The 14,151-nt window shown below is 39.3% G+C and overlaps 1 protein-coding gene across 4 annotated transcripts in view; it reads left to right on the top strand.

Annotated features, from left to right (window-relative positions):
- The window catches only part of zmp:0000001200 (dedicator of cytokinesis protein 9), a 145,450-nt gene that overhangs the window by 47,202 nt on the left and 84,097 nt on the right, over positions 1–14,151 (top strand). For 3 of the 4 annotated variants that reach the window (XM_054788041.1, XM_054788039.1, XM_054788038.1), the window contains exon 2: positions 10,277–10,393. In XM_054788041.1, the coding sequence (XP_054644016.1) occupies positions 10,277–10,393 (117 nt within the window). Of the gene's footprint in view, positions 1–2,537; positions 2,938–10,276; positions 10,394–14,151 lie in introns of those variants that run through there. The other variant, XM_054788040.1, reaches the window with a different exon arrangement.

The raw sequence follows: 14,151 nt of genomic DNA, 5'->3' as shown, positions 1-14,151 counted from the left end.
TAAGACATATAAGACATAATATGGACTCATATGTTAGCAGAGTTCCTTGTTCTTTCTTTTTACTTCCTGTTTTGGACAGTACTTTCAGTGGTGATTGTCTTGTCAGTGTAACATTACTGACACCTAGTGACAATTGTAGAATTCTACACGTCTTTGAATGCGTCTTCTGAATGCCTTGTATTTGTATTTTATGTCATTTAGACATTTTTTTGCTTAAAAAATATTAATTTAAGCAAAAAATATGTCAAATTTAGTTAAATATGCATATTTTTAACTAATAACAGGCTGTATTCAACCACGAAACAGCATTATTTATTCATTAATATATTTTTGAAAAACCATAATAGAGTGAAGCGGCGAAATTCGAAACGCGAAGTAGCGAGGGATGACTGTATCCAGCTAATATCAGTTACCATGCAGAATAATTTGCATCACAGCTAATTTTATATAGTATGCTATGTTCAAATTAACAATGTCCACTTAATTTAGCTGCAAAAACACCAAATACTTTTTTTTTTTTGTAAACACACACCACACAGTTTTTGTGCAATTCAAGCGTAACCGATGTAGGGCAAATGAGATGTTTAAAAAAAAAAAAATGAGGGAGATTATAAGCACAGAATGGTGGGTTTTACCACAAATAAAAACTGTTTTCATAAAAAATCTGCAAATTTGTGGAGTTGCAAATATTCGAGGATTGACTCTATTCTGATTGTATTTCAAAATACAGTCGTCCCTCATTACATTGCGGTTCCAACATCGCTGCCCTTTCAAAAATGAATTAATAAATGATTGCTATTTCATGTTGGCTGAAAAATACTGAAATATTGAAAGACAAGTGACATGTAGAATTCTGGTCACTACTAGGTGTCAGTCATGTTACATTGATGAGACCTTAGTTGCATTAAGTCAGCCACGGATGCAGAGTCCGACATGACATTATGAAAAAAGGTTCTGTGGTTAAGCTGTGCGTTTTTGGCTTCTTACTTAGTCCTTCTTCCCTACTCAGTTTCAACCATATTTAAGTTTAGAACAGTTTCTGTTTAGAACAGCTGTGTCGGTTAGCTCAGTCGCTTGCTAGATGTTATGAGTGGTGGCTGCCTCTCATGTCCCTTCTGTGATCCTGTAGCCTGCGCATAAGTGGTGTGAAATGTGGTGTGAACAAAGCCAGCAGTATTGTCGCAATGTACGTCTATGTATGGCAGATTATTGTTAGACTGGCTGTCCAGCAGATCAGTCAAGTGACAAATGTCGTAGTGAGGATGGATGATTTTTGATGATGATTTTTATTTTTTATGCAATGAACCCACAATACGTTCGAGATACAAAAACAACAACAATACAACAACAAAGAACTTTCCCAATGGTAACGGTGAGTTATGTCGTATTATTGCTTATCATGTCTACTATATTAGGTAATACGATAGATGTGGGGTGTTATTTCATGTCTAGGGGGCTCTAATAATGTTACAAAAAGTTTTTAGAAGATCATAAACAGGTTTTAAACTAACTGTAATAATATTGAATCTATTAATATTGAATCATACTTCGTGGAAATTGACCTATGGCGGTCGGGGATAGAAACAAACACAATAAATGAGGGACGACTGTACTCAACTTTAGAGGTTCTACTGTATGATGTTGGCGCCAGCAACTCATACAGTGGTTTGTACAGATCAATAAATAAATAAATACCAGGGGTGCCACAAGATCTTGTGAGATTAAAACGTGACAAGATTTGTCATCCAGAAAAAAATGTCTCGTGGCCACTAGGCCAGGAGCAATAATAAATAAATAAATTACACAATAAATCAAAATGAACTCAATCATTTGGCCGGCCTCAATATATTGCCATGTGCATGCGTGTCTGTTTTCTTCGTCTCTCGCCTCCAAACAGGCAGGAAGAGCGTTCACTCCGTGCATTGGTTTCAGCACCTTAGCACATTTGTTCCATAGAACAACGGCACGAACGGAGTGAGCCCTTTTGTCAGTCGTACAGTCTCTTTGTCTCGGTGGGTGGAGGCGGGGCGGCTAGCATACACACAGTGTGCAGAAGAGTGCAACCTAGTAGAAATTAAAATAGTACATTGCCACGTATTGTCATACATTTTTTCATTGTACTTTTCTTAATGTTAAAACCTTGTCTCGGCTGCTCTTGTTCTTGTAGACCCAATCTCGTGACACCCCTAATAAATACTACAGGTTCTTAACAGTATTTCAAATCGATGGGCCTGAAAAAAACTTTTGTCCTGGTCTGAAGTATTCTGTTTGTGTCAAGTTTACTTGCTATAATCTGACATCTTATCAGTGATGTTCGTGCACTATCAACTATATGCCGCTGCCTCTGACTCACTAGAAGGTGCAGTCACACCACAAACATTGCGGCCTGATGTCATCTCCTTCTCAGCCGGCTCTTATTTCAGCTGTCCCACACATACCACGCATGGTCGACCCCCCCACCACCACCAAACTGTCTTACTGGAGGAATGCATCTCTTTTGTTTTTTCCAGCCCCACGTTGCTGTTCAGGTGGATGGTAGCGGGTCAGATAGTGTTTGTGCATGAGTGTGTACATGTTGTGGGGGGTGTTTAACTCCCCCAGGCAGCACGGCGGAGTGTAGGAGGGGCCGTCTCCTCAGCTTGGGTGTGAGTCTGCAGCGCTCTCACACCGATCAGTCACTGAAGAGCGGGTGTGAGCTGCAGTCTGTGAGAGAGAGAGAGAGAAACCTCCATAAGTTTTTATTCAGTGTCAGGATTCTCCTCTGTTGGATATGCTTGCTAACCACATCTTTTTGGAGTCTTTCTTGGAAATATCTTGTTGACAATGCAGGGAAGGGCGAGTAAAGCTCCAAAGAAGGAGCTGGTCATAGAGAGTCCTCAGCAGTACAAGAGCTTGGCTGTAGCGGAGGCTGAGGTGGACTCGGTGCCACAGGTGGTGGTAAGACAGAAAAATGAGCCTCTTTCAATGATTCAATGATTCTTTGTTTTGAACAGCATACATACACATACGTATGTTATGATGTGTAAGGTTCATCAGTGTGGGAGCAGGTTATGTACATCAGAACCAACTCCCATGCAAAACTCCCATGCAAAAAGTGCAAAGTTAGCACCAGAGGGAAAGTTTACACTGTTATTGTGGCTTGTAAAGCATTTTTATTTGGCTCAAAAGTCAATCCGAATTAGTCGGCTGGTTGTCGCTCCAGCGCAAAAGACTGAATGTATAGCCGAGTCAAAGGGTCTCCATCCATTCCTGTTTCGTTCAAGGTGTGCTCTTGTTTGTTTACTGGATTTCACAGGTGTTTTCTTGCCCAGATTAATTCATATCTTCCAACCAGGTATCTCAAAGTACGATCTTAGAGGTTTGCTCTCTGCTCGGCATTGTGTGCTGACGCTTCGCTGGCTTGCTCTTTACAAACATTTTGACTCTGTGCTGTGCGGCTGACCACCTTGCCCCATAGACAAAGCATTGTGGGAAAGCCCAGAGAGGATTGCAAAGACACAATAGCCAGCAACAACACACTGAGGGTTGGACCTCATCACTTGTGACCTTGCGATGGGGGGTATTTAAGCTGCATTATTGAATTTTTGGAGCACAGTTACCTTCCGGGACAACCAGCGAATGGCGAAAAACGAATTGACACGCCCATAAAAATGTCTGAACCCTCATGCTAGCTGGACATTGACGTTCCCCTCCATTTCCGCATCAGCATTTGCAATAAAAGTAACTTTTTGGGTAATTATTGGATTAGATTCAGCTCCAGAACCCTCTCCTTCTCTCTTCAATTGCCATTGTTCACTCACGACACACTCCGGTTTTAAGCCCTAAATATGCCTCACACACTTGTTATACACATTTAAAGTATAAAATGTATAGCTATTCACCGGTAATGAATGATAACGTAAATTGATGGATGAACAGATGGAATGGGGGTCACGGTGTAGCCTTTAGCTTGGTCGTCAGGTTAGCATTAGAGGCTAGCAAAGCCGTCTACATAGTCCACACTGCTTGCCTGTAAGGACTTACTCATATATTAACTTGTGCTCACTTCGCCGCAAGTTTTGAGGCCGGATTGACTGTGGAAGCTAGTGCTAACATAGCCAAACAAACTTTGGCGCCACACGGCACAGCAACTACGGTGCGTTCGAGGACCACCGAAGAAATGCTTGACGAAAAAAATCAGTGAAACATAAAGACATAAACATCTAAAAATTGTGGACTTTTTGGTCATTCTTGCTGCATGTTATTTTTTTTTTTTGCTTGCTGCACGTCTGTTGCCTGCCTGCATCTCGTTTACATGCCGCTTCAGCTTTTGAAGTATTAAAAGCCGTTTTACCTGCACTGGGTCCCATCTCAGCATCTTGAGGTCATCGCCAACACAACATCATGCCGCCGCGGAACATGACCAAAGCTTTTATTAGACACACAATTTACGTAACAGATTTTTTTTTCTGTATAAGTTTATGCCAAAAGTTTCACTGAATAAAAATTTGAAAGCCAAATGTATGTGATTTAAAATTCACTTAATAAACATTCAGTGCACAAAAATTCAATGCAAATGAATTCAATTCCTCAAAAATCACATATTGGGGCAAATTAAAACCGAATCAATGGAATGTGACGCAGAGCCAGCCATTCAGGTACAAAGTGCATAATCACATGACAGCAGGGGCCTTGCAAATCTGGAAGTGTATGTGTGAGTTTTGAATGTCTGAATTATTTGCACTGTTTTTTTTTTTTCTTTTACAGTGAACTTTTAAACATGTATGAATTTTTATTCAATGGAATTTTCAGCATAATTTGATGTGGGGGGAAAAGAAATCAGTTCACAAAACTGAAATGCACAAAATTCAGTTACTTACTCAAAGAAATATTTGGTAAGAAAGAAAGAAGTCAACCTTCGTAGGCAATTTGCTAACATTTTAACATTGGTAGCCGTCAATCAAGTGTCCTAACAAGCTAACTTAGGCTACATGTGCCCTGATGATGCACATTGTTTTAGCATTACACCTGTATTGTGTGAGTTCAAACATTAACTTTTTTGTTACGTTTTATGTTTCACCGTCAACAGTTACTGTTAATAGCACTGTTAATATTAAAACATAAAAAAAATAATAAAACACTTTTTTTTTACTTTTTCACACTACTGTATATAAATTAGGGCTGTCAAATGACTACATTTTTAAATCAGATTAGTCACGGTTTTAAAATTAATTAATCATGATTAATTAATTTAATAATAAAGCTGGCATCTGTGCACCCTCTGCATGTCTTTTTTTCTTAATTTTGATTATAAGTTGTGATGCATATTGTGACTTTAGAGCAGGGGTCACCAACGTGGTGCCCGCGTGCACCAGGTAGCCCCCCCACGACCACATGAGGTGCCCGCAAGCCTGCTTTTCATTCAGGTTTTCAGTTAATAATGAAAGAACAGTAGAAAGAAATGCATTCTAAAATACAAAATGTGAGTTGTGGACACCAGCATTTTGTTAATGTTCTGGTAAAACAAGCATTTTCGCTTTGTTTGTGTTTAAAATAAGCTCTTGGCCATTTTCATTTTGTAAATGTAGCTTTCACAAGGAAAAACTGCTTTAGAGTCTGAATGTGAGGCACTTCTGGTGTACATTCTCCACAAAAAGCCAAAGAAAAACCAAAGCACGCAGTGTTAGTCCTTGCTCGTTCGTTGAACTGTAAATATTTCACTGTGCAGTTTTTTTTTACGACGTTTGCTTTCTCTTTCATTCACAAGCTGTCCAGCTGGGTATGAAGATGGAAAGATCGTAGTTATTGCAGCAAGCGACAGTCTATATTATCTTGTTCAGGCTCATGAGGAAGCTGGAGACTGTCTCAACACATAACTACATGTTGTGAGGCAACAGTGCGAACCAATGCACACTGTACTGACCCACATTCGATTCTCTGAAGTGATTCCTCTTCTTTTTCCGCACATACCGCTGTGAATTTCTCAAGTGCAGCTGTGTTTAATTACAGCTGTTTGTGTTATGGCTACATATACTGTAGATAGAAAAGGTGAAAAATTGTGCACTCGTGCTTAGCATGACAGATAAGGAACCTGCTGAAGCCAGAAGACATATGGTCTCAATCGCCTCCTCCCTTCTTAATACAAAGTTGTTCGGTTAAGTCATGCTTGAACATGAAACTGCAGTATAACTAAATACATGTTTTGAGACAGGTTTTGGAGGTTCACCTTAATTAACCAATCAGGGGTTACCAGTGACACCTTATTATTCCATAAATTACAAAAAAAACACCTTACCGAGACTGGACAGTTCTCCATTTCTGTGCCCCAGTGTACACAGCAAGGCCCATAAAGACATGGTTGGATGGCCTTTGGGATAGCCAAAATTGAGGGCTAACATCAGGAACCTTTGACGTCACAAATGCTGGAAGCTATTTTAGCCGCAAAGGGAGGCCCAACTCTATATTTTCTTCAAATGCACTTCCTGCAATGGCCAGGAGCTCACTAGACATGAAATAACATCCGTATAGTCACCTTTACGCTCCTATTATTCTTTGTTTACACCATATTGCGCAACACTAATGCGCAGGCTATGGGATCACTGCAGGGACATAAGAGACGGCCGCTCCTTGTAGCATATACAATAGCCAGCTAACGAGCCAACTAGTTAGCCTCCAATTTATTTATTACAACGATGATTTATTAATGAAATCATTTTTTAAAAACCGCAATGAGAGTGATAATCGAACCTCAAGGGAGTGAGGGACGACTGTATAGCTATTTCAAGGCAAAGCATTGTGTTTATTTGTGTTTATTGTTAGTTAATAGGATCAACATTTCAGATTTTTCTCTCCACAGTCTGCCTTTTGGCTCCATTTTTCAGATTGTTGTTGATTTTTTTTGGTACATTTTTATTTTCATTTTGTGCCCCGGGCCTATAAAAACAAACACAAGTGCCAATGGACTATGGACGCCTCTGTCCTACGCAATTAAATTGGGCCATCTTAGCCATCACTCTTTTCTGTGTGGAAAATAGAAGATTATGTGAACAAACTTTAACTGCTACGACCTGCTGTTGTCATATTGATGTTCGGAGTTTGGCGTGTCTGTGAATGCACCTGGTGTGGTGGAGGATGAGGTAGCGTTGTTCCGAGGATTAACGTAGGGACGTGTTTGCGAGTTGGAGATGCATGTAAGGTGTCGGAATTGAGAGCTGCTGTTGGTGTGTTAAGGTAGGAATAAAGTTAACGAGTGTCAGACTCTCTGTACGTCGGTGGGGATGCTACCCTTGCCTCCATCTGCCCTCATAACATGCCATGATGTGCATTTGTTAACTACACTAAAAATGTTAAATTAGTTACTGCCGTTAATGTGTCATTTTTGACATCCCTAGCACTGTAGTGCTTCCAGTAGATTACTTTCATGCAGCCGGGGTGGGCTTGATTCCCTCTCAATGCCTAATCCACAATGACCATGTGATTGACTGGCAAGCAGCCCAGGGTGTAGTCCACCTTTTGTCAGCTGGGATTGGGTCCAGCCCTGCCTATCGTCTATTAGAGTACAATATGTCATTAATAAATTGTGCTTTTGCCAAAATACGCAGTTTCTTCTGTGCTCTAATTGAACATCCAACAATGTCCAAGTGAGATGTCGCAATTTGACATCGGTTCTGCAAAAATCATATTTCTCATGGGTGTTTTTATGACATGGTTGAGGAAACATGCATCCCATCAGGGTTTCATTTCAACAGGGTTGGGATATCGTGACCATGAAGGCTGTCCGGCATGATTCACATGTTTTTCTCACATCATTCATCTTTTGAAACAATCTGGTGAGCCTTCTTTAGCACACAGGGTGTGTCTTTCCAAGAACAGCAATCATAATGTTCATCACTGATGCATCTACCTGTGTTATGTCTTGACACTCGTAAACATTTGCCATTTATTTGGGGTCGGGTGTCGTCAACGTGTTATCTGATACTGGTGTCAAATCATTGTTTTGGAAGCAGGGCCCCAACCGGTACTTAAATGAAAAACGTACAAATTTTGGCCAACAACAATGCCTTTTTATGTTTACAGAACTTTGTGACATGCAAATTGAACAGAATAGTAATTTAAATACTTCCATAATATAAATAAACTAACTGATAACTAAGTGCTGTGATTGGCTGGCGACCGGTCTAGGGTGTACCCTGCCTCTCGCCCAAAGTCAGCTGGGATACCCCCGCAAACCCCCGCGACCCTAGTGAGGATAAGCGGCATAGAAAATGGATGGATGGATGGATGACTAAGTGATAAATTCATCAATATGAAATAAAATCCACAACAAATTGTCATAATTATTCCAATGAAATCAGCAGCAATACACAACACAGGGAATGGTATCAATTTTGCAAGATTTTACAATACAGTGGTACATAGTTTTTTGTTATTAATTGGGTTCAACGAAAACCGTAACGTACTAAAATGGATAGTAAATCCAATTAATCTGTGCCAGACACAGTGGGGACACAACTTAGTGTTGATGCGGACTTACCGTACATCCTGACGAGATGGAATTCAGTAGTGTTTCTCACCTTCTTGATCAACGTTCTTTGGCCCCATGGCAGGTTATTTATCAGTCAATAAAAAATGCACAGTGAGACAGTGAGTCAGTAACGCGTACAATGCTTTGTTTGGGCACTCGATTTTGTGGAAACATACATTGCAGGGACTAGTTTGTTACATGCAATATTGTAGAAAAACCGAGACAGTGTATGAAAACCGAGGCAAAATTTTGGCATAACGTTTTGACGAAAACCAAGTCATATGAAAACTGTGGCGTATGAAAACTGAGGCAGTGTATGAAAACTGAGGCAAAATTTTGGCAACGAAAACAGAATCATACAAAAACTGGGGGGTATGAAAACCGATGAGATATTTTAGCAAAATATTTTGACGAAAACAGAATCTTTCGAAAACTAGGGTGTACAAAAACTGAGATGGTGTATGAAAACCAAATCATATGACAACTGAAACAGTGTATGAAAATTTTGGCAAGCATTTTTTGACAAAAACAGAATCGTACTAAAACTGGGGGGTATGAAAACTGAGACGGTGTACGAAAACTGATTAGACATTTTAGCAACATTTTTTGACGAAAACAGAATCTTTTGAAAACTGGGGTGTACAAAATCTGAGATGGTGTATGAAAACCAAGGCAAAATTTTAGCTTTTTTTTTTTTAATGAAAGCTGTATCATACGAAAACTGAATGAAAACTCAGACATTGTCTGAAAACAGGCCAAATTTTGGCAAACATTTTCAATGAAAACTGAAGCTTTTAAAAACAGGGGCGTACAAAAATCGAGATGGTGTACAAAAACCAAGGCAAAATTTTAGCTTTTTTTTTTAATGAAAGCTGTATCATACGAAAACTGGGCAAACACAGTGTACGAAAACAGATAAAACTTTGGCAACAATATTTGACAAAAACTGAATAGTTTGAAAACTCAGGTGTGTGAAAACCCTGGCAAAATGTTGGCATACATTTTCGACGAAAACAAAACCAAGAAAACGAGGCAAAATGTTGACAAATTTTCAAGGAAAACCAAACCATACAAACACTGAGAGTGTACGAAAACCGGCAAAATTTTGGCTGAAGTTTTCGGACGAAAACCGAATCCTAAAAAAATAAAAAAAACAGACATTGTACAAAAACTGAGGCAACATTTTAGGGAAAATTTTCAGTGAAAACTGAATCATACAAAAATAAAAAAGAAACAGACGTACGAAAACTGAGGCAACATTTTAGGGAAAATTTTCAGCGAAAACCGAATCATAGGAAAACTGGGGGGCTTATGAAAACCAAGGTTTGACTGTTTAAGTGCATACATTCTGTGCAATTCCACCAGAAATTGATAATTGATACACCATTCTGGTAACATGCTGTGTTGTAATGTTGATGTCCAGAATTCCGGTGTTTGTGAATGCACCTTACTCGGCGTTGGTGGATAATGAATGAGTGTTATGTGGAAACATGTGCGAGTTTACCGTGTTGGAACTGAGCGCTGCTGTTAAAGTCAGCAATAAAGTTTAAAAAGAGCGTCAGACTGTGTGCATCTGCTGGGATTTTACATTACTTACAAGACGTTCACCTGGGTCTGCATTCATTTAGCACCCAAATGAGGCACTGATTGCTACTTAGTTTTTCGGTCCTTATACGTCTGCACGCAACCCTCCATGCATGGTACCACAAGTGAGCGAATCGTGTTTTTTTTTTTCCACAATAAATATAAAACTCTTGTCTTGTGTTTCTCCAGGTGAAGCCGAAAGTGATCGAACCTCTGGACTATGAGAATGTTCTGGTGCAGAGGAAGACGCAGATCCTCAGTGATGTCCTCCGGGACATGCTGCAGTTCCCCCTGGAGGACTTTGAGGTGCGTTCCACACCTGCGTCATATGCAGAGTGCGTCACCTTCTGCATAAATGTTCGAGCTGAGGCAGCTGGGTTGACATCAGTAGGAAGTAAAAGGGTGATGTGATGTTAGGATCATGTATTTATTTATCTAAGGGAGTGGTACTCAGGCTTTGATTTACTGGAGCATCTCATGTTACCGAACACCAGTGTGCTCTAGATGAAAAACTCCAATGATGAATACGTACCAGTAATGATCATCCAAGCCAAGTATATGGAGTTGTGTGTTTTTGTTGTATCTGTGTGGCTTTTGCAGTCCTTTCCGCTGGGCCAATGTTGTGAGTACAGGGTGGAGTCACCCACGGCAGCTTTCCTTTGTTTACATCCTTCCATGCTGCAGCAAGGAAGGGGTCAGGGTTCATGAGTCTAATTGGCTCATTCTGTCCCTTATGTTGTGACAGAGCAAGCGTTATCTGCAGTCACAATGTGCAGGACGTTCACTTCCTCCGAGGTTCCACGCTTAGGCAGGAACATTTAATAGAGGTCTGCTTCTCTGCTTTTACCTCAGGAAATTACAGTTTTTGTTCTAACCGTTAAAGGAGACTTTATAGGTGCTGGATTTTATTCGTCTTTGTTTTACTGACCATGACTGATGACTTTTACAATTTTTATAAATGTTCCTGGCGGATAATTCTACAACTTACCCTGTACTATCCGTTACACGGCACAAATTGGTTATTAATTACCTATTAATTACCAAAGTAACTTTGATCAATTCGTCATGGGTATTATCCAGTTCTATTCCTTTGATGCACATTGAACTTGAAAGGAATGCTGATACAGACGTGGATCACATGTTTACATTTGTTTAATTCGACATGCCTTATCTGTCTTATTTAATCCTACTCTGTCTTATTACTGATAATTAATTCTTATTTTTGGCGTTTTTAATATGAAATGAACATCAAATTAATACATAATTTTCAATATTAATATTTTAATACTTTTACATGTAATTTTAATTTCACAATTAATTTTAATAATGTAATATTTTGCTTACATTTTGTATTTTGCATTTGAAAGGAAGGAAGGTGCTTGTGCTGTGTTATAGAAATAATAATAATTAGAAGAAGAGCTACAAATGTGAAAAAATTAGGATAAGGTAAGATTAAAATTGAATAAAAGGAATAAAATGGGAATATAAATTTGTTTTCATGTTCAAATAAATGTTAAAAAAAATAACAGCTCCACTGTGGTACCCATCATTAAGGATAAAGATGTTTGAATGCAGCTGGCGACCAGTCCAGGGTGTACCCCGCCTCTCGCCGCGACCCTAGTGAGGATAAGCGGCATAGAAGATGGATGTATGGATGGATGGATGGATGGATGGATGGATGGATGGATGGATGGATGGATGTTTGAATGCTCATGAATTCTAGAGGGGTCATGGGTTCTGTGCGCCGTTACAAGGAGCTCTGGGAGGAGAAGAGGAGGTTATCCTTCCAGAGTAGCCTGGGACAATTTTTATTTTATCTGTTTATTGCTGTATTTCATATGTCCTTCAAGTGTTCTGTGTACAGTGTGAGTGACTTAGGAGTTAATTTAGGTATAAGAGCCAACTTGAACTAAAGCTCCACTTACATCAGTGCCTAGGAACGGAAGTCATTCGTAAGCTGAAAACCACCGTTTTTCTCTTGCACCACAATTCAGAAACAATGTTGTATTTCCATTCTTTCATTTTAATAATTTTTCTGTATTATCAATTACCAATTATTATACCAATTATTTCATTGAGTTTTGTGGGTGTTTCCTTCTTTGGCATAAGACAGTGTGGCCCTAGGGACTATTTGCGGTCCGGAGCGAGCTGTTTTTTTTATTGGCTGGAAGTTCGTTCTAAAAATTGTTTAACAAGAAAATTTTAACATAAAACAGCAAAAATGGAAAAGTCTGCAGTAATTTTACAAAAATAAAGTCAAAATATTCAGGAGGAGATAACATCATTTTAGTAGCTTGAAGTTGAAATATTAAAGAAAAAAATATGTTACTTTTTTAAGTCATAATATGACAAACAAACAAAATGAAATAAAAATTACATTTTTGGAAAATTTGGTATAATATTATGAGAAGCAAATTTACAAGAAGAAAGTTGAAAGTAGTTGGGGGACAAACCCACAGCAGAAATGGAAAAACAGTTGTAATTGTATGACAATTAAGTCAAAATGTTAAGAGAAAAAAAGGCACGAGTTTACCAGAATCATTTTAGTAGCAAAAAGCTGAAATATGAAACAAACAAACAAAGTAAAGTTGTGATTTTTGGAAAATTAGCTGGGGGAAAATATTATGGGAATAAAGTCATGATGTTACGTGAAGAAAATTTACAAAGATTATTCATTAAGAAAGTTGAAATATTTGGCAAATTTTTAAAAACAGCAAAAATGGGGAAAAAACAGCAAAGAGTGAAGTTGATATTAATAATAGGCTTTTTCTCACAAAGCGGAGATGCTTTATTTTTCTTGAAAAATATATAACATCTTAGCATTTCTTTACAAAATATCAAAGTGGCCTTGCATCCTTTCATTTTTACTATGTGGCCTTGCTGGAAAAAGTTTGGACACCCCTGGCGTAAGGTTACCAACAATTTGGAACGTGTGTATATTGCATGATGTAATGTATGAGCATAACGAATCCCATCTGGGGCAACTGCGCGGATGTACGTGGGTAAATCTCACTCCCTGACACTTTAAGAGTCACGCTGGACATCAGGTCGACAGTCTGGGCTTTTAGCTCAATGGCTAGCGCTCTCCATTTTCATTCTGCGGATCCCGGTTCGAGCCCGGACAGAAAAAGGAGCTGGCTGAAGCATGCGGGTCACATGAAGATTCAAACTCCATTAAAAGCATATTATGTTTTTGGTCATTTTCCAAATTGTGAGACCTCAGGGTCGTATGACTTTGGAGGTTCCGCTGCACTTAAATGGACGAGGTTGTTGCAGACCCTTTTTCACTGGCAGTGACAGCAGGGCAGGCTTTCTGGTGTATCATGTTTTAGCCTGCTATGAAGGGAACATATAAGCTTTACACACAAGCAGGACATTGTCAGGAGTTGACAGGTGATTCTGACTATGGGGGCAGGGGGGGAACACTAGAAGTCCAGTGATTGAGCAGGGCATGTGCTTCAGCCTGCATTGTGGATAGTTTCACCGATGGGCACTTTTCGTAAAGAAGGAGGAACAAAACCAAGCTACTTAGTGGTAAAATGAAGGCCAAAACAATCAAAAAGATCTCATCTGTCAGAGTTATTATTGTACTTGTATGAAATCCAGTGTTTGTCCGCTCCTCCATAACAGAAACCCCTGTTAGATACCCCCTCTGTTTCATCCCCTCTGGCACATCAAAAGTCATACGCTGTTTTTTCTGTGAGACAATGTTTATACTATCCATCTGCTTTGTATTTACAAGTTGTTGGCATGGTGCACTTTCTCCACACTCGCGATGAGTCTGACGGTATTTGTCCAAGATTAGCAGCTTCAGTTTTTGAAGTGCATTCAAACCCATCCATCAAAATCCTGCCCTATTTGGTTTTACAATCACCAAAACAAAGCGTCATTTGGGCGTTACTGCTTCTTTCTCTATCTCCCCCCCAATCCATAAGACTTTCACTGGTAGTTCCTGTAAATCCGAAAGCTTTTTAGGTCCTACCCCTAAAAAGGTATTGTGCAAAGTGCAGAATTCCAAGTGTCTGGTGAAAGGTTGCATGGTGTTCTTTGGCAAACACAACCAC

The sequence above is a fragment of the Dunckerocampus dactyliophorus genome, chromosome 9, assembly GCF_027744805.1.
Source record: "Dunckerocampus dactyliophorus isolate RoL2022-P2 chromosome 9, RoL_Ddac_1.1, whole genome shotgun sequence".
In the NCBI taxonomy this organism is placed as follows: domain Eukaryota; kingdom Metazoa; phylum Chordata; class Actinopteri; order Syngnathiformes; family Syngnathidae; genus Dunckerocampus; species Dunckerocampus dactyliophorus.
The sequence above is the reverse complement of the archived record's forward strand: the minus strand, read 5'-3'. Positions and strand labels throughout refer to the sequence as shown.